We start from the raw sequence: 26909 nt of genomic DNA, 5'->3' as shown, positions 1-26909 counted from the left end.
TAAGTAGAGACTTGTATGATGAGCCAGTTATTGCTTTGAGCTACTGATTAATCTTTGCTTTGTGAGTTAGACTTTGGAGACATGCAAACCTTGTTGGAATGCTTGTCACATGTCCTGTTTTCTCAATTCAGGTGGTATATTTTGGTGAAAGCATTGCTTAGTTATTTCTAAAACTACAAGATGGTAAAATTGTAAAAAACCTATTGGATTCCTTTTGTTATTACTCAACACTTTTTGAAAAATAATAAGTTCTATTAGGGGTCTTTTTAACAACTTGTCTTCAATTGACAATTGCAAGCAAGGGAAATTGCAAATGGCTCTTTGGGAGTGTCTGGAACCTGCTGTGGTTTCCTGTGACTTAATGAGATCAATGAAATAAATTGAAGAAACTAAATTCAGTTGTTTAAAAAAGTTTAAGCTGTTGTACTTATTACATGTATGTATATTATTAGTTGTTAGTTTTTTGAAAACAGATGCAGACTTGTCTTTGTATTTAGATTTTAAAAAATAGATCTGTTTGTTATCTACATAAATAATTGTACCATGTAAAAATACATCAAAACAAGATTAAAAAAAGAAGGGAGATTCATTAATGCAATTATTTTATGTTTAGTGTCTACAGAAGCCCAACCTGACCACAGACACAAAGGACAAGGAGTACAAACCCCATGATATTCCCCAGAGGCAGTCTGTGCAGCCCTCAGAAACCTGTCCCCCAGCCCGAAGAGCGAAACGTATGAGAGCTGAGGTGAGAGCTTCACCAGGTCCATTAGCAGGCATTGTGGAGTTGTGGTGCTACGGCTGTCCAACAACTGTACCTCTCTCATAGTATGCTTTTTATAGTTTTGAACCTTATTAGTCTCACACAAGGAGGCTTTGTGTATTCCAGTATTTACACTTGTGGGGTGATGTGGTGGGAACTGTGCCAGCAAAGGGATAAGAAATTGAAGAGCTTTTTCTGGGCTTATGTTGCTTGGATAGCTGCTGAGTTGTAAATAATCAATACTTAGGAAGAATGGGTGTTCTTGGGCTTCTATTTGGATTGCCCATTGCCCTTTTCTTTCTTTCTTTCTTCTTTTTTTATTTTAATTTTTAGTTGTAGATGGACACAGTACATTCATTTATTTAATTTTATGTGGTGCTGAGGATCAAACCCAGTGCCTTACATGTGCTAGGCAAGTGTTCTGTCACTGAGCTACAACCCCAGCCTGCCCATTGCACTTTCAAAGGTGATATACATTGGAGATTAAGGGTTGGAGATGTGAAGATGGGAAGTTATTAGTTTTTTAAATCAGGTTAGAGAGTGAAAGGCATAATTCTCAGACTTACTGAAAAGTAGCATGGAATCAATGTCAAATACTTAAGCTGGGAGAGAATTGGGAAGCTTAAAGTAGCTTTAAATATATGAGATGAAATAAAAGGAAAATCAGGAGGAATAGTAAAAGACTGATAAGAAGTTTCCCTGGAAGAGAAAGAATATTTTTTCAGTTATCTTGTTCCATACAGAGGTGTAAACTTTTGGGATTCCTGTCTAGTATGTCTGATAACATGTATGGATTCAGAATATATAGGGAACATTTAGAAATGAGAAGCTTCATATTGCAGTAACCACACTTCTCAATCTCTGACTATTTAATAATCATTGATAAAGATGGAAAAAAAAAGACTCAGCCATTTTGCTTTCTGAAAAAAATGAGTAAATAAGAGAAGTGTTTTTTTACTTTGATAAGTTGGAAATATGAAAAACTTTAGTGACCTCATTTTTTGAATGAGGGAAACTGTCTAGAATAGGAAAATAGTTATTTAAAAGCCATAAACATATTAAGTTTGTTAATTAAAGAATCAGTTCTTTTTGAGCATATCCTTGATCTTTAATAAACCTAAGTACTATGTGTAACTATAATGCTCTAATAAAAAATAATTGTGTAGATAAGCTGGGCATGGTGGTACACCCTTGCAATTCTAGCTATTTAGGAGGCCTAAGGCAGGAGAATCACAGGTTTCACTCCAATCTGGCATAGGTGAGACCCTTTCTCAAAATAAATAAGGGCTAGGAATATAGCTCAGTAGCAGAATGCTTGCTTACCATGAGCAAGGCCCCTTGGTTCAATTCTCATTACTTCAAAAAAAGAAATAATAGTCGGGTGTGGAGACACATGCCTGTAATCCCAGCAGCTCGAGAGGCTGAGATTGGAGGATCACAAGTTCAAAGCTAGCCTCAGCAACTTAATGAGGCTCTAAGTGGGACAGTGTCTCCAAATAAAATATAAATAGGGCTGGGGATGTGGTTTAGTGGTCAAGTGCCCTGCAGTTCAATCCCTGGACACCCCCCTCCAAAGAAAACAACAACAACAAAAAAAGATAAAAGAAATAATAAAATAACTGAGACACATGTCCAAGGATATGGATGCCGGCATTTTGCCTCAGTGACACCTAATGGTAATGATATCACCTGTGGAAGAAAATCTCTTACTTATGGATATATATATAATATACCTGAATGAACAAGGGCAAAGTGATATATAGTTTCAGAAACACTACTTGGTTAACAGATCACAAAAATAATTTTGTTTTTTTTCCCCAAAAAAATCAGTACTGGGCTGGGGATATAGTTCAGTTGTTAAGAGTGCTTGGTTTGCATACACAAGGCCCACGGTTCTAATCCCCAGCACCATAAAAAGAAACAAACAACAACAACAAAACCCAATAAATATTAGTACTTTGAGAAACAGTAGAAACCAAGACTGGCTTATATACCCTCAATGAGAAGGAAGTCCTTAATAGTTTATTGATGCTAAAAGTATAATTTATAATGATGGTTTGTAAAAAGAATTGAAGAAAATTTTAGAAGCTGAATTTTCTGTGAATACTGGTAGACCTTGGAAAGAAGTCAACAAAAATAAATAAGCTTCCAGGAGGAAAATAAGAGTTGTTCCCAATTTGAGTAGTAATATTTCTCATAATTTGTTCCTGATTTTTCGTTGTTATTTTTGGTGGGGGAGGGGGGTTATTTTATTATTTTTAAACATAAAATAGTGGAGAATACTCTGCTAACTTCTAAGTTTCTCATTCATACCTTAAGTAAGAGTTGTTTCAGGGCTGGGGTTGTGGCTTAGTGGTAGAGCACTCACCTAGCATGAGTGAGGCACTGAGTTCAATCCTCAGCACCACATAAAGATAAATAAAAGTATTGTGTCCATCTATAACTAAAAAACATTAAAAAAAAAAAGTTGTTTCAAAGATAAGGTGGTCTCTAAGGCAAGAGAGAAGTGTGTTTTGAATTTTTTTTTAATTTAATTTAATTTAATTTTTTTATTGGTTGTTCAAAACATTACAAAGCTCTTGACATCATATTTGAATTTCTGATTAACAGATATAGTTTGTAAGATTATACAAACCTGTACAGTTTATATTCTTTAAAGATTTCTTTTTAAAGAAAGTATTCATGTATATGATAATGTTTTTTAGGCCATGAATATTAAAGTAGAACCAGAAGAGACAACAGAAGCCAGAACTCATAATCTGAGACGTCGAATGGGTTGTCCAACTCTAAAATGTGAAAATGGTAAGAAAGTTTATTCATGAATAAGAAAGAAAACATAGCTGGGTATGGTGTATTCCCAGCTACTTAGGATGTTGAGGCAGGAGGATCACAAGTTTGAGACCAGCCTGTGCAACATAGTGAGACCTTTCTCAAAATAAAATAAAATTGTCTGGGATGTAGCTCAGTGCTTACTTAGATTTGGGAAGCTCTGGGTTCAATCCCCAATATAAAAAAAGAAGGAAGAAGGAGGTTATGGGGTGAAGAAGGAAGCAGAGAATGGCATAATACAGAAAGATCTAACTTAGGATTGCCTCCCACAGACAAAGAAATGAAAAGTAACATCAAGCAAGAACTCACTGAGAAGAAAGATTATATTGTAGAAAGTGAGAAGGAAAAGCCCAAGAGTCGATCTAAAAAATCCACCAATGCTGTGAGTTGATTTCTTCCTTTCTCTTTATCCCCCATTTCTTCTTTTCTCCTTTCATTTCTTCCTTTTGAGTCTCTTTACCCTGAAGCTTATACTTTTGTGCCGTACTTAGGTTAACTTACTGCCTGACAGTGAAAAGATCTTTTTAAGTCAGTTTATACTATCAGTTTATAAATGAAGAAATAGTTATATGGGGAGGTGGTAAGGGCAGCTGTTTTTTCTAGAGTACATTCTGTTTAGCACTGAATAATAAATGAGCTGTATCATATTGAATCACGAACCTACCTTCAAATGAGCTGAAGGCTATGTCAAAAATCAGTTTGATGTTTTCCAACTTTCCATTTAGCAAGGGAAAGGAACAGAAAAAAGAAATGAAAGATAAAACAGAGAAAGGAAGGAAAGAAAGAAGAAAGAAGCCTAGGGATTAGTGGGTAAGGACATGGCAGAGATGGGGAGCTGTTTACTCTGTTAGACACTTTTTTTTAAAGTGATATTAGAGTGTTAGGCTCTGGTTGCCTTTTTTCCTGCTCCCAAACCAGTAAATATACCTCACCACTGGGTATTTTGGGGGAACATTTAAACACTGACCCTTACTTAATTAGAATTTGAAGTGGTAGTTTAATGTAGTTAATTAACTTTAAAACTTCTCTCCTTTTAAATATGGCAAAATTGAATTTTTCCTTCATAAATTCTACTTTTAGTTAGCTGGTTATTATTACCTAGCACCTTTTTTTTCTAGAAGACTTTTTTTTTCTTTTAAGTTTGGGTCATAAGCTTTTTTAAAAAATACCTCTTTTTAATTGTATATAAACACAATGCCTTTATTATTTTTTATGTGGTGCTGAGGATAGAACCCAGTGCCGCACAGGGTCTAGGCAAGCACTCTACCACTGAGCCACAACCCCACCTCTGAAAGATTTATTTTTAAACTACCAAAAGGTAACAATGTAAATATAGGACAATTGAGAAAAAATATTCAGAAACTTGGGATATCACATTTTGGAACTGAGGTTGCATGAAGTATTATGAAATACCTTTTATAGAAAATGAAGGTTTTTTTTTATTTTAAATATCCCTTATAGAAGTTGTACAACTGGAAGCAGGCTGGAAAGAATACATACATGTCTTAGATCTATTTCATTCTTACAATTTCACTAAATCAAATAATAGCTCATTCTGCTTTGTTCTACCCTCTTTTTCATTGATGCAGGTGGACCTGTATGTCTGCCTCTTGTGTGGCAGTGGCAATGATGAAGACCGGCTTCTCTTATGTGATGGCTGTGATGACAGTTACCATACCTTTTGCTTGATTCCACCACTCCATGATGTTCCCAAGGGAGACTGGAGGTGTCCTAAGTGTTTGGCTCAGGTAAAAATTAAAGACAGTGGTAGCAATAGAAAATTTCTTCTGGAGTACTTTTTCTTTGCCTGGGGGTTTAGATCTGGCAATAGATAATAGTGAAGTCCAGGAAGAAAATTGGATTGACCCTGAATAGGATAGAAGTCTTAGAAGTAAATTCCACAGTGTGGCTGAGAGGGTGGGGGTGGGGGGGCAGAAAAGTAAAAAAAAATGTAAGATATATTGCTTTAAAAAAAAAATCTCATTGTAAAAAGCACTGCATATTCTTAGCAAGAATTCTTGAAACACTGAACAACTGAAAATAGAGATGGTTCACAGTGCATAGATAACCATCATATCAGTGTATATTCGTCAAGACTCTCTTCTATTTTAAACAAATGAAATTACATTATGTAAGCCATTTTAGTGATCTACTTTTTAAAGTATTTTTGTGTAGTTACTGATACTTGCCATCACTTTTTATGAGGGTTATTTTATACTATTTATAATGAAGCAGTCACTTGAATACTATGTTTGCATTAGGATTAGATTATATAATATGGTGGATAATAGGGATGAACTTGGCTGGGGTTGTGGCTCAGTGGTAGCACTGGGTTTGATTCTCAGCATTACATACAAATAAATAAGATAAAAGTCCATCAACAACTAAAAAATATTTAAAAAAAATAGGGATGAGGGGCTGGGGATGTGGATCAAGCAGTAGCGTGCTTGCCTGGCATGTGTGCGGCCCGGGTTCTATCCTCAGCACCACATACAGATAAAGATGTTGTGTCTGCCAATAACTAAAAAATAAATATTAAAAAAAAATAGGGATGAACTTGCAAGATGTCTGGAATATTCAAATTCATTAATTTGCTATAATCTAGGGCTGCCTGTAACTGCCTGCTAACTTCTCAATGTTTTATTTATTTTAGTACTGGGGATTGAACCTAGGGGTGCTTTACGAATTAACTACATTGCTGATCCTTTCTATTTTTTATTTTGAGACAGGATTTTACTAAGATGCTTAGGGCCTTGCTAAGTTGATGAGGCTGCCCTTGAACTTGGGATTCTCCTACCCCAGTCTCCCAAGTTGCTGGGGTTATAGGCATGCACCACTGTGCCTGGCTCTGTTTTTGATGGCATAATTTGGATATAATTAACTAATGCTGTTCATAGAGCCATTCTACTTCCATCAAGTGTTTTATCTCTATTTTGATGATATGTTATGTGTTGATTTTTTTCTTAGTTTTAACTCTGAAGGACATTATTCCTCTCATTCATTATTGGAAACATTTTTTGATCCTGAAAGAAGCAAGGTTTTAGGCTGCCTCTTTTTTGTGTATGTATGTGGGTTTGAGGACAAAGAGTTAATAATTGGTGATTGAACTCAGGTAACTGTACCACTGAGCTGTATTCCTAGTCACTGCTTTATATCCCCCCTTTTAAATTTATTATTTTGAGACAGGATCTCACTTATTTGCCCAGGCTGGCTGGTACTTGTTATCCTTCTGTTTTAGCTTTCCCACACCCAGCCTAAGATGCTTCTTTATAGAGATTTAAATTATTCAAAGTTGTTATCACTTAAGTAAATATTTTATTTGCTTGCTAGAACACCCTTCAATTTCAGGCAGATTGATTTTTTTTTTTTTAAAACGGAAACATTTCATAGAAGTAAAATAAATAAAACTTTTTTTTTTCAAGAAATTCTGTCCTTTTGATGATTGACCAGATAGACTTGTAGACTTGACATTTTCAGGTGCCACCTAGAACACAAACTTTCCTTTTTATTTGCAGGAATGTAGTAAACCACAAGAAGCATTTGGCTTTGAACAAGCAGCCAGGGACTACACCCTTCGTACTTTTGGGGAAATGGCAGATGCATTCAAATCGGATTACTTCAACATGCCAGTCCATGTATGTACATATTTACTGCTTTGATAGAGGATTTTAATAACTTTTGGAGACAGAATGACACTTTTAATGATATTAAAATTCCACAATAAAATGCATTCTGATTCATCTAAGAATTTCACTAGAGATACCTTTTTCACAGAGATTATACAGTAGCAGTAGTAAAAATAGCAATAAAGAAAATCACCTACAGTCCCTTTAGCACAACGCATGTAATTTAAAGAATACAGCAAAAATTTATTGATAACTTACTATGGGCCAAGCTGTGTGCTTTGCCTTGGGAATGCATTTGTTGTATATTAGCTAGTTGCATGTAAGTTAGTATTATAAACTTCATAAGATTCTGGTTTTAATTCTCCCTGGTTCACTTAGCACTATAAGCATGCTTCATTCAGCATTTAATAGTCTATCAAATGAATATGACAAAACTAAATGGTTTTCTTTAGTAATTCTGGGTATTTAAAGCTGGGGTCTTCCTCAGTTCTAAATAAATGCTATAGCAAACACTTCATCCATGTTGATCTCTGTAATTGAATTATGTTCTTTGAATGATTGCTGAGGTCTAATGTTCTCATAAATATTCTTATTTATTCCTTACCCCACTCCAACAGGTCCATAAATTTATGGCACTCCAGCTTTACTTTGTGTGTGTGTGTGTGTGTGTGTGTGTGTGTGTGTGTGTGTGTGTGTGTGTGTTTTGCTGGGAATTGAACCCAGAGCTTTGTGCATGCAAGGCAAGCACTCTACCTAACTGAGCTATATTCCCAGTCCCACCATCCAGCAGTGTATTAATGAGCCTGTTTTTCTTTATTATCACCAACATTAGCTAAAATGTTTGTTTATTTAATTGGCTTATGTTTCTTCTCCATTTGAAGTTTTAGGTCTTTTGATTCCTTGTATATACTATTTGCCAGTTTTTGCTCAGCCAGTTCTAGTGACTTGCAACCTATCTATGGTTGGTTTTTTATTTTAATTAAAAGATGAAGATTTTGAAAGATGTTTAAGTTACTTTCTTGCCTGTGTATTCAAATCAGATATCAACAGATCCTTGACAATCTGGTGCCTTTTATAGGGCATTCTGCCCAAATTAATTGTTCTTTTTGTTCATAGTCTGCCCCCTTGTCTGTTTTTTTTTTTTTTTTAAACATTTATTTATTTTTTCTTAGTTCTCGGCGGACACAACATCTCTGTTGGTATGTGGTGCTGCTGAGGATCGAACCCGGGCCGCACGCATGCTAGGCGAGCGTGCTACCGCTTGAGCCACATCCCCAGCCCCCCTTGGCTGTTTTTTAATCATCATTGCCTACTTTACTCTTCTGTCTCATCTAGTGAAAAGAAAAAAATGGATGGACTCAAGGCAAATGTGTTCAAAAGCCTCTTGAAGTATAAAGCATCATTCTAAACACAGATTACCATTATTTTTATACTGTCCTCAACCAAGTTGTGTACTACATTTCTGAAAAGACAAACATTCCCAATTTTTGAATATCAGCATTTTACATTCTTTAGCTACTTTTTATATAATCATAGCCAGATTCATGGTAGAGGAACATGAATTCTTAATTTTTATGTTGCTGTTTCTTTTTTCTTTTTTTTTTTTTTTTTTGGTACCAAGGATGGAACACAGCGTGTTTTACCACTGAGCTTCATCCTTGGCCCCTTTGTGTTTTATATTTTAAGACAGGGTCTTACAAAGGTGCTCAGGTTGGCCTGGAACTTAACAATCTTTACTTTAGACTCTGGGATTATAAGCATTGTACCATTGCACCCAACTCTTAATGCTCCTTAATTATAAAATTCCTTTTAGAAAATAAGGATGTTTCCTGAATTGCCTAGGATCAATTATGGAATGATATGGAGAGAATCTTCCCTTAGAAGTCTGGTCCATGATTCCTGTCACTTAATTTACCTGGTTAGATCATCATAGGCAGTTTGTAAATGAGTAAGAAAAATCACCTTTTCCTCTTATTATATTTCTAGATGGTTCCCACAGAACTGGTTGAGAAAGAATTCTGGCGATTGGTAAGCACTATTGAAGAGGATGTCACAGTGGAATATGGAGCTGATATTGCTTCAAAGGAATTTGGAAGTGGTTTTCCTGTTCGAGATGGAAAAATCAAACTTTCACCTGAGGAAGAGGTAGGCCCAAGTAGTAAGGAACTTTTAGTTAGAGGGAGACTGCTGCATTTAAAGCATATCCTTGATCTAAAGAGCTTACTACTGGATTAATAGCATCCTTATTATTATTATTTTTTAATGTAGATCATTTTTTTTAAACCTTTATTTCACTTATTTTTATGTGGTGCTAGGGATTGAACCCAAGGTCTTGCACATGCAAGGCAAGGTCTCTACTGCTGAGCCACAATCCCAGCCAGTTCCCCCAACCCCAGCATCCTTATTATAAAAAATGAAAGTCCATGTATGTGGCTTGAAAGTTTAAGTACTTATTGAAATTCTGTTTGGTCCTTGAAGTAATTTATGATTACTTTCAGCAGATCCTTAATTATAAGATTTTTAGTGATTTCAAGAAAAGTTGGAAGACAATAGAACAATTCTAGTCCTAACTGTATCACTACATTTTATATCATGGTGATAAGGGAAAATAACTTTGCCTTCAGATTGTATAATTTAATTTCTCCTTCTGAAGAAAATCTAAGAGTTTTATTTATTTATTTATCTTAAAACTTTGTCTATGAGTCTATTGTTTTCTACACCATCAGGTTTCTAAAAAAAATTATTTCTATCCTGTTAGAATATATTTATTCTTTTTTTTGTTACTTCCTAACACACACAGGAAATGGATAATCCTATATCTATAGCTTCATGAATTTTCACAAACTAAGCACACCCATGCATCCAGCAGTCGAATAAGAATTAAGATAGCCCCCCCAACTCCTTTTGCCCTCTCTCCTTTATTGCTTTACCTCTTTCAGGATAACCGCTATTCTGACTTCCGATACCGTAGATTACTTTGCCTACTTTTGAACTTTAGTATCTCTGTATCCAGGATCTTGTTTAGTTGCCTAGACTAGCTTTGATATTGCAATCTTCCTGCAGCAACCTCTTGAGTCACTGGGATTACAGCCTTTTCCACCAAGCCTGGAACAAGTCCATTTATATAAAGCTTTAAATGAGGCAGAACTAATCTACGGGCATCCTAAAATTGAGCATGTTGACCCCTCTACTTCCCACTCCCTTTTATTTTGAAGGAAATTATTTTCCAGACAGCCTTTGGAAACAGAATTCTAAAGTATTAGCATGGTACAGCTAAAACTTTACCCTCATTTTTCTTATTTTTAGGAATATCTTGATAGTGGCTGGAATTTGAACAATATGCCAGTGATGGAGCAGTCTGTCCTTGCCCACATTACTGCCGATATATGTGGCATGAAACTCCCTTGGTTGTATGTGGGAATGTGCTTTTCTTCATTCTGTTGGCATATTGAAGACCATTGGAGCTATTCCATCAACTACCTGCACTGGTGAGAAATCCCACATAGAAACTATAAGCAGTATGCAAACTGGGTAGAAAAACTTTCTGTTCCTCTCAGATATGTCTCAGCTATGTTTGAAGACTGATGAGCTAGTTTTTTTTCACTGCTATTATAATAGGCATCCTATTAAGGCAGTAGTAGTTTGTAAAGCTTCCTAGAAAGTGCATGGATCCTCTGAAATTGTACACCATTTAAACTGTAGCCTGAGAAGTATAGTCTGTTTCTGGGGACAGGATAGTTATTCTTTGAAGTGAGTAAGTTTTTACTCATAGAATGGTTAAAAAAGCTTTGGACTATACTTTCCTACAGAAAATTGCATTCAGTGGCAATTTGGGAATAGAGGCAGGCTATAGGTACATAGTATCTTCCAGGTCCTTGGGATGCCAGCTTCCTTTTTGTTGGGTGGAATTCTGTCACCACAACACTTTGAGGGAACCTCATCCTTGTGTCTGTGAATTTTGTGGATGCAGATACTTTGGACTTCTTTACCTCTTATAACTCTCAAAGCCATTTCTTCACATCTGTTTTCCCCCCTTTATTCATCTTGCTTCTAAATATAAAAATACTTGAAGATTCATAATTCACTTAAATCCTTATATAAGGAATTCAAGAATGTACCACAAGAAATAAGAGATGGCATATATATGTATAGCATCAGTTCTGCTTCCCTGGGCAATTATTCCCAGCTGTAAAGTGAAGATGATATTTATCATACCTCACAGGGATGTTACAGATTAATTGGTTGACAATTTAAAATGCTTTGAAGAATAAGAGCTCTTTAGAAGTGCTAATTGCCTTATCATTTTTTATTTAACCTCATCTGTCAGAATGGGCAAGGGAAGAGGAAGATGGAGAGTTGCCATCTCTTGTCAGTTGCTGTAGGAAACTGTGGAACTTCATATCCTGTAGATCCCTTATATTATTATAAGATATCTGCATTTTTTAAAGGGTTAGTTAAAAGTGGGAGCTGGGAGAGTAATGGACCTCAGCTAGAAAGATATCTGCATTTTTTAAAGGGTTAGTTAAAAGTGGGAGCTGGGAGAGTAATGGACCTCAGCTAGAAAGATATCTGCATTTTTTAAAGGGTTAGTTAAAAGTGGGAGCTGGGAGAGTAATGGGCCTCAGCTAGAAAGTCTCATGCTTACACTTATACTTGAAGGTAGAAAATGCATTACATATGTTCAGATCTCATTTATAATGATACTTCCTCAATTTGAACATTTCTTTTGTAACTAAGTCTTACACAGCAAGGTCTGAAAAATACGAACTGATATTTTGTTTTGTGTTGGTATTGCAGATTGATTTATTTTTATAATCTGTTTCCAGGGGTGAGCCAAAAACCTGGTATGGAGTCCCAGGGTATGCTGCCGAGCAGCTAGAAAATGTAATGAAGAAACTAGCTCCAGAGCTTTTTGTGTCCCAACCAGATCTCCTCCATCAGCTTGTGACCATCATGAACCCCAATACCCTGATGACTCATGAAGTGCCTGTATGTTCTGGTTAATCCTCCTATCTCTCAGACTTACTAATTCACCACTTTTCTTATTCCCTATTATTTACTTTTTAATAAAGTTGATTTGGTTACCTATTTTCCATAGGATACTTTATAGCAGAAACAGCTGCTTGATACAAGTTGGTACTGTATATATAGCTTTAACCCAGTGGGGGTAGTCACTCAAATACCACAGAAACTGATTTTTTGCAGCGAATACCTGGATAACTGAATGGCCTGCTTTGCAGGAAAAAAAAAAAAGTGTGATATTTTTCTTTTTTTTCTTTCTCATTTTTCATTCAGTGGCTTTAGTATATTCATAGGTTGTACAACTATCACCACTAATACGTTCTAGACTGAATTTTTGTTTATGAATTCAGTCTTAACAATCAATAAAACAAAAGCTTTTTAAAAATTTTTTTTAGTTGTAGTTGGACACAATACCTTTATTTTATTTATTTATTTTTATGTGGTGCTGAGGATCAAACCCAAGGCCTTGCACGCTCTACCGCTGAGCCACAACCCCAGCCCTAAAACAAAACTTAAATGATCTGTCAGTATACATAGTTTACTATGAAAATGGCTAGATTTTGTTATAAGTAGAATGGTGTTAGAATGCTTTGTATTCTGTCCCTATTGGAAAAAATAATTATATTGAATCTATATGATCTTCATTTTGAATGGTGAACCAAAGTGTCATTTTTTTTTTAAATTTTTATTGTTGGTTGTTCAAAACATTACATAATTCTTGACATATCATATTTTACACTTTGATTAAAGTGGGTTATGAACTCCCATTTTTACCCCATATACAGATTACAGAATCACATCGATTACACATCCACTGATTTACATTTTGCCATACTAGTGTCTATTGTATTCTGCTGCCTTTCCTATCCTCTACTATCCCCCTCTCCTCTCCTCCCCTCCCCTCCCATCTTCTCTCTCTACCCCATCTATTGTAATTCATTTCTCCCCTTTGTTTTTTTTTCCCTTTCCCCTCACTTCCTCTTGTATGTAATTTTGTATAACCATGAGGGTCTCCTTCCATTTCCATGCAATTTCCCTTCTCTCTCCCTTTCCCTCCCACCTCTCATCCCTGTTTTTTTTTTTTTTAAGAGAGAGAGAGAGAGAGAGAGAATTTTTAATATTTATTTTTTAGTTCTTGGCGGACACAACATCTTTGTTGATATGTGGTGCTGAGGATCGAACCCGAGCGGCACGCATGCCAGGCGAGCGCGCTACCACTTGAGCCACATCCCCAGCCCTCGTCCCTGTTTAATGTTAATCTTCTTCTCATGCTCTTCCTCCCTACTCTGTTCTTAGTTACTCTCCTTATCTTCTTTGATATAAGGAGAGTAACTAAGTTCTTTGATATATTTGGCATTTGTTTTTTAGGGATTGGCTAGCTTCATTTAGCATAATCTGCTCTAATGCCATCCATTTCCCTGCAAATTCCATGATTTTGTCATTTTTTAATGCAGAATAATACTCCATTGTGTATAAATGCCACATTTTTTTTTATCCATTCATCTATTGAAGGGCATCTAGGTTGGTTCCACAGTCTAGCTATTGTGAATTGTGCTGCTACATCGATGTAGCAGTGTCCCTGTAGTATGCTCTTTTTAGGTCTTCAGGGAATAGACCGAGAAGGGGAATAGCTGGGTCAAATGGTGGTTCCATTCCCAGCTTTCCAAGAAATCTCCATACTGCTTTCCAAATTGGCTGCACCAATTTGCAGTCCCACCAGCAATGTACAAGTGTACCCTTTTGCCCACATCCTCGTCAGCACTTATTGTTGTTTAACTTCATAATGGCTGCCAATCTTACTGGAGTGAGATGGTATCTTAGGGTGGTTTTGATTTGCATTTCTCTGACTGCTAGAGATGGTGAGCATTTTTTTCATGTACTTGTTGATTGATTGTATTCCTCCTCTGAGAAGTGTCTGTTCAGGTCCTTGGTCCATTTGTTGATTGGTTTATTTGTTTTCTTATTGTTTAGTTTTTGAGTTCTTTGTGTACTCTGGATATTAGGGCTCTATCTGAAGTGTGAGGAGTAAGATTTGTTCCCAGGATGTAGGCTCCCTATTTACCTCCCTTGTTGTTTCTTTTGTTGAGAAAAACCTTTTTAGTTTGAGTAATTCCCATTTGTTGATTCTAGTTATTGACTCTTGTGCTGTGGGTGTCCTATTGAGGAATTTGGAGCTCGACCCCACAGTATGTAGATCGTAGCCAACTTTCCCTTCTCTCTCTGATTTGATATCAAGCTCCTTGATCCATTTTAAGTTAACTTTTTTGTATGTCGAGAGAAAGGGATTCAGTTTCATTTTGTTAAAGTATCATTCTTGATGGAAATTATTTATATTGTACCCCTATCCCCAAGTTTTATTTTAAGTGAAAATTTACTTCTAGGTCTTGAGCTTGTTCAGGGCTCCCAGTCTTGACTGGAAAGTGCTGTGGATATTTTCTCTGAGATTTCTATTACATAAAGTAACATTCATATGCTTACTTTCTTTTGGAGAATACTCTGAAGATATTTTGGGAGTCTATATTGATTCTTTTTTTTTGGTGCTTGGGATTGAACCCAGGACCTTGTGCACTTGTGTATGCAAGGCAAGCACTCTACCAGCTGAGCCATATCCCCAGCCTGGGAGTCTATATTGAGATGTATGGAATTGAAGAGTCCATCCCAATTAGCTAAATAAAATGTAAATGATAGACTAATAGTGTTAAAATGAATTCTTTTATTTTTATTTTTTTTTAGTTGTAGATGAACACAATACCTGTTTTTTACTTATTTATTTATATGTGGTGCTGAGGATTGAATTCAATACCTTACATGTGCTAGGCAAATGCTCTGTGACTTACCTACAACCCCAGCCCTAAAGTGAATTCTTGATATTGCTGTGACCTAAATTTTATGTGTTTTGGCTTCACAGGTTAGTTAGTCAATGGGAATAGACTGAAAAGACATTACATTATGGTATCATAAGTTTTGCATGGGCTATAACTGATAAAATAATGATCAATGAGTACCAAAATTCTTCCATACTTTCATTGTTAGTACTTTGCTCATTGATCCCGTCCCCCTCCCCCTACCATGTGGATTGGTCTTGCCCCATTTGTCAAAAGTAGCTTGCTCAATGGAAGACTTGGCTCTAGTTCTTTAGTATTTGAGCAAATCATGCAAGACTACATTCTGGACCTACAGAAGTAGATGAATAAGCTGCGTGCAGTGGCTCACACCTATAATCCCAGTGATCCAGGAGGCTAAGGCTGGAGGATCACAAGTTCTGCCTCAGCAATTTAGTGAGGTCCCAAGCAGCTTAGTGAGACACCCTGTCTCAAAAATAAAAGGGTCTTGCCAATTTGCACCCCTGAGTTTAATGCCCCGTACCCCAAACAAACAAAAAATAGATGAATTAACTCCTTGTGCAATAGGGATTCACAATTTAAGGGGAAAATGAACAAAGTTTATGTAGAAAATGGAAAGGGTGGTGTGGTTTGTTAGTGTCAAGTAGACTATTGAGATTCAGAAAGGGCTTATAAATTAGATGCCATCTGAAGTAGGAGTTGGAACATCTGCTTATCAGTGTTTGGCAAAGAGTAGGAGAGGAAGAAAGTAGTTCAGATAGAAAGTAGTTCAGATGCTGTGATACAGTCTTTATGAGAACCCTAATAGAGCCATTACCATGCATATGTCTGGCCCCATCACTAGAATTTTCTGATTTTTTTTGGGGGGTCTTTTTTTTTGGTCTTGACCACAGTTGGAACAACCATAAATTCGAGATAGAGGCTTAAAAAGCTGTGTGCTCTTATGTAAGTTCAGTGTAAAAGTTGTGTGCCTTGAATAATACAGGTGCTTTTTGTGTTTGGTTAATCCAAAGAGTGGAATGATAGGAAGTAAATTTGAGATCCAAATCAGGAAGAGCACTGTATGAGATTCTTTTTTAAAAAAAAATATTTATTTTTTAATTGTAGTTGGACACAATGTCTTTATTTTTATGTGGTGCTGAGGATCGAGCCCAGGGCCTCCCACGTGCTAGGTGAGCACTCTATCATGGAGCCACAACCCTAGCCCTATTATTATATTCTTGAAATAGAATCTTCAGCTGGTAGTAGGTTATCCTGTTTGGGGGTAATGAAATTACATTAGGATTTTTTTTTTAATAATGATATCAGGGATGCTTAACCACTGAGCCACATCCCCAACCCTTTTATTTATTTTTTTAATTTTGAGACAGGGTCTTGCCAATTTGCTTGCCTTCCAGAGTCTGCCCTTGAATTTGTGATCATCCTGCATCAACCTTAATGGGATTACTGGTATACGCCATCATACTCAGTAGGATATTCTTTATGGTAGCTGTATTTAGAAAAATGTGTCTTGATCCTGGATGTGGTCAAAGTTTTGTATTAGAAGCCGTATTTTTTGTTCAGATAACTAACTATGGTAGCCTGGGGTACTGCTCCATCTTGTGGCAGAAATTAGGTGACATTCTATATAATTTTTCTTTTCTTTTTTTCCTCAGTTTTAATTGTTAGAAAGCTTCATGTTTTGAGAATCACCTAATAGTTTATGTCCAAATTATCTTTGGTGAGACTGCAATTGAGAACCTCAAAAATCTCTAATTATCTGTCTTTTTAGGTTTATCGAACGAATCAGTGTGCTGGGGAGTTTGTGATTACATTTCCAAGAGCTTACCACAGTGGTTTTAACCAAGGGTTTAATTTTGCTGAGGCTGTTAACTTCTGCACTGTTGACTGGGTAGGTAATTATAAATTAGTGAGCTTTTTCTAATTGTGGAAATGGAATATAATGCTTTCAAACCTGCCCTGTATATTGTTACTATAACCCGTTGATGATCAGCTGGACAGTCTGCAAATTGTTTTCCAGTCCATAAAGAGATAAGGCTCTTTGTACCACATTGTAAATCAAGCATATGTAATATAATCACATTATTTAATTCCACTAACGTTTTCTTTCTTTTGTAGCAAGACTTTATTTTTTGTTGTTGTGACTTTTTTTTTTGTTTTTTTGTTTTTGATTATTGTTCTTTTGAGATGGGGTTTAGCTATGTTGCCCAGGCTTACTCCAAGTTCCAGGGCTCAAATGACCTTCTTTAGCCTCTTCAGTATCCTGACTTAATGAATAAAGGAGGCTATTGATTAATATTCTACAACTCTAGTCTGGAACTTTGTCCATACTGGTTTAAATTATCCACAGTATTGCAATTTACTGACACATTTAGTTTCCTTTGGTTATAAAGTTGAATATTTTAAAAAATATATTTTAGTTGTTGATGGACTTTTTTTTTTTAAAATATGTGGTGCTGAGATTCCATTGCTTTCATACATGCTAGTGTGATATTTTATAGTGTGATATTTGGTGATATTTTTAATACCACTTTTCAACTAAGGTACCCAATATGCCAGATTTTTGAGATGCAAAGATAAATAAGGTCTGAGTCTAGTCTTGGTATCTTAGTCTGGTTTTAGAGTTGATAAATGTTTTAACCCAGAATGCGACATTTGATAAATTGATAGTACAAGTTAGAAGTTTTGGGAAATAGAAGATGAATGTATCTCTTCCTTTCTCCTTCTTTCACACACAGCTGCCATTAGGCCGACAGTGTGTGGAGCATTACCGCCTGCTTCACCGTTATTGTGTGTTTTCCCATGATGAGATGATATGTAAGATGGCGTCTAAGGCTGATGTACTAGATGTTGTAGTGGCTTCAACTGTTCAGAAAGACATGGCCATTATGATTGAAGATGAGAAAGCCTTAAGAGAGACTGTTCGTAAATTGGTAAGGTTTCTCCTCACCTAATTGCATGTCATCCGGGTATAACTTATTAAAGTTCTTACACACTTTAAGAAGTCTTTTCTTTCTTTCTTTTGTTTTTTTAATTGGTTGTTCACAACATTACAAAGCTCTTGACATATCATATTTCATACATTAGATTGAAGTGGGTTATGAACTCCCAATTTTTACCCCAAATGCAGATTGCAGAATCACATCGGTTACACATCCACATTTTTACATAATGCCCTATTAGTAACTGTTGTATTCTGGTACCTTTCCTATCCCCTACTATCCCCCCTCCCCTCCCCTCCCATCTTCTCTCTCTACCCCATCTACTGTAATTCATTTCTCTCCTTGTTTATTTTCCCATTCCCCTCACAACCTCTTATATGTAATTTTGTATAGCAGTGAGGGTCTCCCTTCATTTCCATAGAAGTCTTTTCTTAGTGTATTTAATTTCCTTGAAAGCCATTGTAGTAGATGTATAGTAATATATCATTTTTGTTTTTATTTATTGCCTATCTTATTGTGGACTTATTTGCCACATATTTCTCTATCTTTATGTTCAAATGTTTGTACCCCTCTTTTAAAATATTTTTAGTTGTAGATGGACATAATACCTTTTATTTTATTTGTTTTTATGTGGTGCTGAGGATAAAACCCAGTGTCTCACAGTGAGCCACAACCCCAGCCCATATTAGGCCCTTTTTATTTATTAAATTAGATTGTTCTAAGAGTGCATTATATATTCTGTATACCAGTCCTTTATCAGATAAGTGTTCTGCTAATATTTTCTCCCAATCTGGTTTATCTTTGGTTCACCTAGCACTGTCTTTCACAGAATAGAAGGTATTCATTTTGATGAAATCCATTTTATTTCTTCCTTTTTTGTTGTTGTTGTTGTTGTGCTAGGGATTGAACCCAGGGTTTTATGCATTAGAGGTGTGCACTCAACCAACTGAGCTATATCTCCAGCCAGGTTTCTTCCTTTTGTAGATCATGTGGTGGTGGTGGGTATGGGTCCTGCTTTAAAAAAAAAAAAAAAAATCTTTGCATCCCCAGCACTACACCCCCCGCCCCCCAAGACAGGGTTTTTTATTGAGTTGCTGGGAATGGTCTTGAACTTTAGATTCTCCTGTCAGTCTCCTAAGTGGCTGGATTATAAACGTGTGTTACCACTCCTGGCTGAAATCTTAGTTTGAAGACTATATTTAGGACTTTGATCCATTTCAAGTCATTTTTGTTGTGTTAATTTTTTTTTCAAGTGGGTGTCTAGTTGTTCCAGAATCATATTTTGAAAAAAGTATCTCTGTTCATTGTTACCTTGGCATATTGGTTGAAAATCACTTCATACACGTGTATATCTGTCCTATTGCTAATGCCATATGCTCTTTGTTATTGTAATTTTCTAAGAAGTTTTAAAATCTTGTATCTTACAAAACCATCCCTGCCTCCCCTACTGGGGGTTGGGGGTTCAACCTAGGGTAAATGCTCGGCAAACATTTTAACATTGAGCCACATCACCAGCCCCTATTTATTTTGTATTCTGAGCCAAGGTCTCACTTGCAGTCCTCTTTATTCATCCTCCCAAGTTTCTGGGATTACAGGTGTGCACCACTTTGCCCGGTTTACAACTTTGTTCTTTATTTTAAAAATTGTTTGTCTCTTTTATTTTCCTTGAATTAACTTATTGATTTTTACCAGAATGACTCATTAGGATTTTGTTTGGGACTTTATTAAACCTATAAATAATTTGGGGATAATTGATGCTTTTAACAATACTGAGTCTTTTAGTTCATGAACATGGTATAGTTATGTTTTTCTCTTTTTTGGCATTATTATAAGTGGCACTTTAAAATTTTTTATTTTCTAATTGTTTTTTATTTTCTAATTGCTAACATGTAAAAATACAATGGATTAATTGTATTCTGCAACCTCACTAAACTCACTTTTAATTTCTAGTAGATTTTTTTTGGGGGGTGGGGTGGGGTGGGGTGCCAGGATTGAACTCAGGGGCACTCAGCCACTGAGCCCAGCCCTATTTTATATTAGAGACAGAGTCTCAACTGAGTTGCTTAGCACACTGTGTTGCCTAGGCTGGCTTTGAACTCACGATTCTTAAGTATCAGCCTTCCAAGCCACTAGGATTACAGGTGTGCACCACTGCGCCTGGCAATTTCTAGTAGATTTTTTTAAGTACCTTTTTTGTTTATTTATCTTTTTATGTGGTGCTGAGGATTGAACTCAGTGCCTCACACATTCTACCACTGAGCCACAACCCCAGCCCTCTAGTAGATTAAAAAAAAAAAAAAAAACTGTATAAGTATAGGCTGTCAAAGATCCTTTACATTTTTTTTTTAAGAGAGAGAGAGAATTTTCATATTTATTTTTTAGTTTTTAGTGAACACAACATCTTTGTTTGTATGTGGTGTTGGGGATCGAACCTGGGCTGCACGCATGCCAGGCGAGCGCGCTACCACTTGAGCCACATCCCCAGCCCCTCTAGTAGATTTTTAATGGATATCTTTGGGGTCAAGTCTTCAAGTAGAATTTAGTTAATTTTTTAAAGATGTGCCTTTTTTGGGTGTATGCTGAAATGTTGACTTTCTGAAGTTTATGAATTAGTTGCAGGATATCTACCTTCCCTTGATACTTTATAGTTTGGGAAAACTATGCCCAGAGGATTTAAGTGACCTACTAAGCTCATACATTAGTAATTGTAGCTAATCTCATTTTAAACAAAAAATTTCAACTGTCTCCATTCATGACATTCTTAATTATAGATGTAAGACAAAAAGAATTACATATTAAAGAAAAACATTAATTAGCATTTTCCTTAGTCTCCTTGTTTTTGTTGGTCAATATATTTGTTAGAAGTGAAATAGCCAAAAGGTTAAAATAAAACAGAAGGCTCATAAATTGATGTAACCAGGACTGGCATTTTCAAGTTGGATTTGGATCTAGAAGCAGATAATTAGAATAGGTGGTGAGTTTAGGCTTTGAATGGCAAAAGATACATCCCACAAAGGCCCTCTAAAAATTGGATGGCATAGAATATAGGTGAAATTCACTGCTTAAAACTATTTTCCCTTGAGAGTCTTTCACTTTGAAGTTACAGTCTCTTCTATTACACACATTTTATAATCATGAGATAATGATATCACTGCAGATAACTTTCTGTAAAGAATTAAGAGACCACTTAGTAAACAGTTACTACTTGGGTATCTTTCCCACTTGCTCTTTTATTTTTATTCTTTTTATAGATTATCTAGGAATATCACTATGAAGCTCTATGTAGCATTTTCTCATAAATAGAAAGCTTATCTATTTCTTTTATCCCCATCTTTGCTGAAGACGTGGACACGGCCATTTTGGAGTAGGTTAAGCAGCTACTTATTGTTAGTCATTCTGTTTTTATACTTAGATCAGAAAAGCCAAACATAAGACCTTACCTTATTCAAAAAGGGTGGAGGTCCTTGTTACTTTATATTCCACACATTTTTGGCCTGCTTCTGTATTTTTGGTAAGAGTTTTTTTTTTTCCCTGTTTAGTCTTGGGGGCAAGGAGATTATATTGGCCTTTAAAAGTTTCTAAAGTCTAATTCATTTTAGGGAGTAATTGATTCGGAGAGAATGGATTTTGAGTTGTTGCCAGATGATGAGCGACAGTGTATAAAATGCAAAACAACATGCTTCATGTCTGCCATCTCCTGCTCTTGTAAACCTGGCCTGCTTGTTTGCTTGCATCACGTAAAGGAATTGTGTTCCTGTCCTCCTTATAAATATAAACTGCGGTAAGTAAGAAGAATGATTTTCCCCCCTTTATGAGAATCTTTACTAAAAGCTCAGTGATCTCCTTGTTCTTGGGCTAAAATGGTAAGTATAAAACATTAAGTTTTCTCCAGAGCCATGTGTCTCAAAGCTGTCTGGTATTCTCTTTCCAGTTATCGATACACTCTGGATGATCTCTACCCTATGATGAATGCATTGAAGCTTCGAGCAGAATCTTACAATGAATGGGCCTTGAATGTGAACGAAGCTTTGGAGGCAAAAATCAATAAGAAGAAAAGTATGTGGCACAGAAAGTGGGGCTTGCTGAATAGCAAATTGGGGCTGATTGTGATGCAGGCAATATCAACAAAACATTAGAAAGAGCTGAAGTCATCCTTTGTTACCACCTCTGTGCAGACAGGTTTCTAGAGCATTTGCAACACATTTAAAACCCAAGAGTGAATAAAGCAGATGCCCTTATATCAAAGTGAAGACTTAATATATGGACTGTGCTTGATAGTTTATTGTTAGGAAACACAATAACCTTTTATACCTCTTGTTTCAGAGATGAAAGCATTTTACATTTCACACAGAATCTTGGGAAAGCTTTTATTTATTTATTTATCTATCTATCTATCTATTATTTATTTATTATTTTGTGGTATTGAAGCTAGAGGCACTTTACACTGAGCTATATCCCTATTATTTTATTTTCTTCCTTTGAGATAGGGTCTTGCTAAATAGTTCACATTGATCTTGAACTCTCCTGCCTCAGCCTCCTAAGTTGCTGGGATTACAGGTGTGTACCACCTTGAGTAGATCTTAGTATTTTCATATTGAAGACCACTTCTAGACAGTTGTTTAAAATCTTTTTCTCCATCCAGGCGTGGTGATGCATGTCTGTAATTTCAGTGACTCGGGAATCTGAGACGGGAGTATCACAAGTTTGAGGCCAGCCTAAGTGAGACTGTGTCTCAAAATCAAAAGAGCTAGAGGGCTGGGATTGTAGTTTATTGGTAGAGCCCTTGTCTCACATGTGTGAGGCACTAGGTTCAATTCCCAGTACCTCCTGCACTGCACCCCTGTCAGTCAGTTTCTTGCCCAGCTGCCACTCCCCCTTACCACTCAAATGAATTAAGTTTATTTAAGTAATCAATTAATTTCTTTTTACGTTTTGGTATTGGGGATTGATACCAATGGCATCGAAACACTGACCCACATCTTCAACCCCCTTTTTAATGTTTTATTTTCAGAAAGTCTCCCTAAGTTGCTTAGGGCCTCACTAAATTGCTGAGGCTGGTTTGCAGCCCTCCTGCCTCAGCTTTTCTCAAGTTGCTGGGATTGCAGGCTTATGCCACTATGCCCACTTCAAATGAACAAATTTATTAATGACCATTGCAAATAGTGTTCAAGTTATGTTTATAGATAAGAGTAGATAAGCAATCTCTCCCTCTCAGTTCTATGACAGTAATAATAAATATAATGATTATAAAAAAAGGTGACTTTTTTCTTTATTCCTAGGTCTTGTCAGCTTTAAGTCTTTAATTGAAGAATCGGAAATGAAGAAATTCCCAGATAATGATCTTTTGCGTCACCTTCGCTTAGTCACACAAGATGCAGAAAAGTGTGCCTCTGTTGCCCAGCAGTTGCTTAATGGCAAAAGGCAAACTAGGTATGTACTTCTGATCATTTTTATCACCTAAACTTGGAAACCTGTTTTAACTGATTTTCCCTTCTGTCCCAGATTTCTTTGACATTGGAACCTGTGAGTGATTAATAAGGTTCTCATACAGCTTCCTTGGGCTTTTCTTTTGCAGATATCGATCTGGTGGAGGAAAATCCCAAAATCAGTTGACAGTGGATGAACTCCGACAATTTGTGACACAGTTGTATGCTCTTCCATGTGTCCTCAGTCAAACACCACTGCTAAAGGTAACTATAGAGGATGTGTGGGAGTACATTATTAATTCTGTGTTCTGTAAATAAACTTAAATCATTAAATTCTCTTTCCTAATTACTTTGTAAATTTATTTAAAATAAATTTTAATATACATTAAAAATATGTGTGTGCATAAAGAAATTATAATATGTTCATAGAAGAGAGATAACATTTAAAATTTTTATTTTGAAAGTGACCACCAGCTAGTTCTTACAGTTGGTGTAAGGTTTGTTTGTTTGTTTTTTAAAAAACATAGTCTCTTGTTTTAGCAAGAAACTTGCTTCAGTTGGCTTATGTTAGTTGCCTCATTTACTTATATTATTAGTAAAATCAAGGAGGGATGATGGCAGAGGATCACATTGAATGTGAATTAAAGATTCTAAGTCTGAAAGAAGCCAATTCCTGAAATTACTTGTTTATTTATTAACAATTAAACTCAAGGGTGTTTAATCACCAAGTCATATCCCAAGCCCTTATTTTTTTTTTCCCCCCAGATAGGGTCTTGCTTAGTTGTTTAGGACCTTGCTGAGTTGCTCAAGCTGGCCTTGAACTTGGGATTCTCCTGCCTCAGCCTCCTGATTTGCTGGGTTACAGGTGTACACCACCATGTCTAGCTTTGAAATTACTACTTTGGAGGGACAGCTTGTAATTTGTTGCATTTGCACCAAATGCAATTTGTGTTTGTTTGCTTTTTTCCTTTTAGGATCTCTTGAACCGTGTAGAAGACTTCCAACAACACAGCCAGAAACTACTCTCTGAGGAAATGCCTAGTGCTGCTGAGCTACAGGACTTGCTAGATGTTAGCTTTGAATTTGACGTTGAACTTCCACAGCTTGCTGAGATGCGGATACGCCTGGAGCAGGCCCGTTGGCTAGAAGAAGTGCACCAAGCTTATCTAGATCCCAGCTCCCTTACTTTAGATGATATGAGACGTCTCATAGACCTGGGAGTGGGGCTGGCCCCATATTCGGCAGTAGAGAAAGCTATGGCCCGGCTGCAAGAACTGCTTACAGTGTCAGAGCACTGGGATGACAAAGCCAAGAGTCTTCTCAAGGCCAGGTAAAAAAAAGTAAACCCATATCCCTATCTTGGGGAAGGTTGGATGATAGTTACATTTTAAAGCACAGAGAGTTCAGTTGCTAAAATGCATATAGAATACATGTGGAAATAGCTTGGATATTTTGGCCTACTTTGCAACTTGGGTGAAGAAAATATTATTATTATTATTTATTTTATTTTACTGATGATGAAAGGATTTAAATGAACTACCTCTTCTAGGGATAAGATTTAATGAAAAATTTCTGGATCCCAATGAGACTGTCTTCAAGAGAAGAAAACATTTACAAATAGGTGGAAATGTTTAAACCAATAAGTGGGGTGTCAGGAAGTCTTAAGAGAAATAGCTGAGAGAGAACATTTGGATAATGCAGCTTTTCTATAGAAACAGGACTGTACATTTGTGCTGTTGATTTAGTAAATCAGGATACTTTATCTGTTTTTGAGGTTTAGATTTAGATTGTACACAGGCTAACTATCTGAGGGAGAATAGAGAATGAAGCTTCTTCCTACTCTTGCTTTTTCTGATAGATTTTTGTTGGTCCTCTTGACAATATAAAGCATAAAATTATCTAGGCTATAGACATTCTTTTGTAATCCTAAAATAGAGGTCCTTGAACAGAGCAAATTTTGGTACACTGCTTTGAGTGTGTTAATATCCTGTAGAATTTCACTTTGTCCTTAGTGAAACTCTGAATTTTGACAGTTTATCTAGTTTAATGTAGAAGAGATGTCTGCAGTAAGTTGTTTACCTTGTGCAGATGGAAGTTTGAGTTTATACCATCATAAGATCAGGTCCAAGTAGAGCTTAAATGCTTTACTGAGTCATTTGCTTTTTAATCCTATTTGTGATTATATAGCAATTAAAATTTAATTTGATATCTAATAACCAGTGCCATTTGCATTTGTAGATTTATTTGCCATACTTAATTTCTTATTTTTTAAAATGAGTTTTTTTTTTTTTTTAGCTTTTTTAGTAACCAATAAGAAAAATGAACCTTCACAGAAAATGCTGAAAAGTCTTTTTGTTTAATTTATGTAGACCACGGCATTCGTTGAACAGCCTTGCTACAGCTGTAAAGGAGATTGAGGAGATCCCTGCGTATCTGCCCAATGGTGCAGCCCTGAAAGATTCAGTGCAAAAAGCCAGAGACTGGCTTCAGGATGTTGAGGCTCTGCAGGTTGGTATAAAAACAAAAGAAAATGTCCCAGATTTGTAAGTGCATCTATGAAGAGCAATAATTGACAAGCAGGTTTTTTTGGGGGAGAGGGTGTGTGTGTGTGTGTGTGTGTGTGTGTGTGTGTGTGTGTGTGTGTGTGTGTTGGTTTTTGGATTTTGTTTTTTGGTACTAGAAATAAATGGAATAGAATCTTCAGTTAGTGGTAGGCAGTCCTGTTTTGGAGTAATAAAATTACATTAGGATATATATTTTTTTGGTACCCCAGGGATTGAACCCAAGGGTCTTAATCACTGAGCCACATTCCCCAGCCCTTTTTGTTTTATTTTGAGACAGGGTTTTGCTCACTTGTTTAGGCCCTCGCTAAGTTGCTGAGGCTGGCTTTGAACTTGGGATCCTCCCACATCAGCCTCCTGAGTCACTGAGATTACAGGTGTGTGCCATGGCTCCCAGCTAATAATTGACATGTTATTAAGGATGGTGTGTGGGATCTTATTTCACTGCACAGATTCAGTGTTTTGTTTTGTTTTTTTTTAAGAGTTGAGACTCAAATACTGATTCTTTTCAGCCTTTTGGGATATACTTACATGTTATTATCCTGACCAATTGGATCAAATATTTAAAGCATAGACAATTCAACCCACTTTTTGAAGCTTTGTAGTCTTTCTTGAGTACTTGGTTGCAGATCAAGGGAAAAAAAGAAAAGAAAAACAAAAAATTTTTGAGAAAAAGGTATGGTTGCCTTTACCCTCTCACCCCCCCCCCCAAAAAAGAAAGAAAATGGGTTTCAAAGTTATATCCAAAGTAATTATTACCAATTAAGTAATTATGTGGCCCTTTGCTAGATGTTATTGACTTGGATATAAAGTTTTTAAAAGAGAATAAAAATTTTTATCTAGATTATACACATTCTTTTGTAATCCTAAAATAGGATTGTAATCCTAAAATTTGGG

At 36.2% G+C, this 26909-nt stretch overlaps 1 protein-coding gene across 3 annotated transcripts in view; it reads left to right on the top strand.

The window, feature by feature from the left end:
• The window catches only part of Kdm5b (lysine demethylase 5B), a 79052-nt gene that overhangs the window by 37595 nt on the left and 14548 nt on the right, over positions 1-26909 (top strand). For all 3 annotated transcript variants that reach the window (XM_040276736.2, XM_005330333.5, XM_078022603.1), the window contains 16 exons: positions 614-748; positions 3469-3565; positions 3865-3974; positions 5182-5340; positions 7108-7227; positions 9205-9363; positions 10525-10706; positions 12045-12207; positions 16855-16974; positions 17822-18016; positions 21625-21806; positions 21957-22081; positions 23305-23455; positions 23601-23715; positions 24426-24781; positions 25821-25959. In XM_040276736.2, coding sequence (XP_040132670.2) covers positions 614-748; positions 3469-3565; positions 3865-3974; positions 5182-5340; positions 7108-7227; positions 9205-9363; positions 10525-10706; positions 12045-12207; positions 16855-16974; positions 17822-18016; positions 21625-21806; positions 21957-22081; positions 23305-23455; positions 23601-23715; positions 24426-24781; positions 25821-25959 — 2508 coding nt within the window. The remainder of the gene's footprint in view (positions 1-613; positions 749-3468; positions 3566-3864; positions 3975-5181; positions 5341-7107; positions 7228-9204; positions 9364-10524; positions 10707-12044; positions 12208-16854; positions 16975-17821; positions 18017-21624; positions 21807-21956; positions 22082-23304; positions 23456-23600; positions 23716-24425; positions 24782-25820; positions 25960-26909) is intronic.

The sequence above is a fragment of the Ictidomys tridecemlineatus genome, chromosome 10, assembly GCF_052094955.1.
Source record: "Ictidomys tridecemlineatus isolate mIctTri1 chromosome 10, mIctTri1.hap1, whole genome shotgun sequence".
Classification (NCBI taxonomy): domain Eukaryota; kingdom Metazoa; phylum Chordata; class Mammalia; order Rodentia; family Sciuridae; genus Ictidomys; species Ictidomys tridecemlineatus.
The sequence above is the reverse complement of the archived record's forward strand: the minus strand, read 5'-3'. Positions and strand labels throughout refer to the sequence as shown.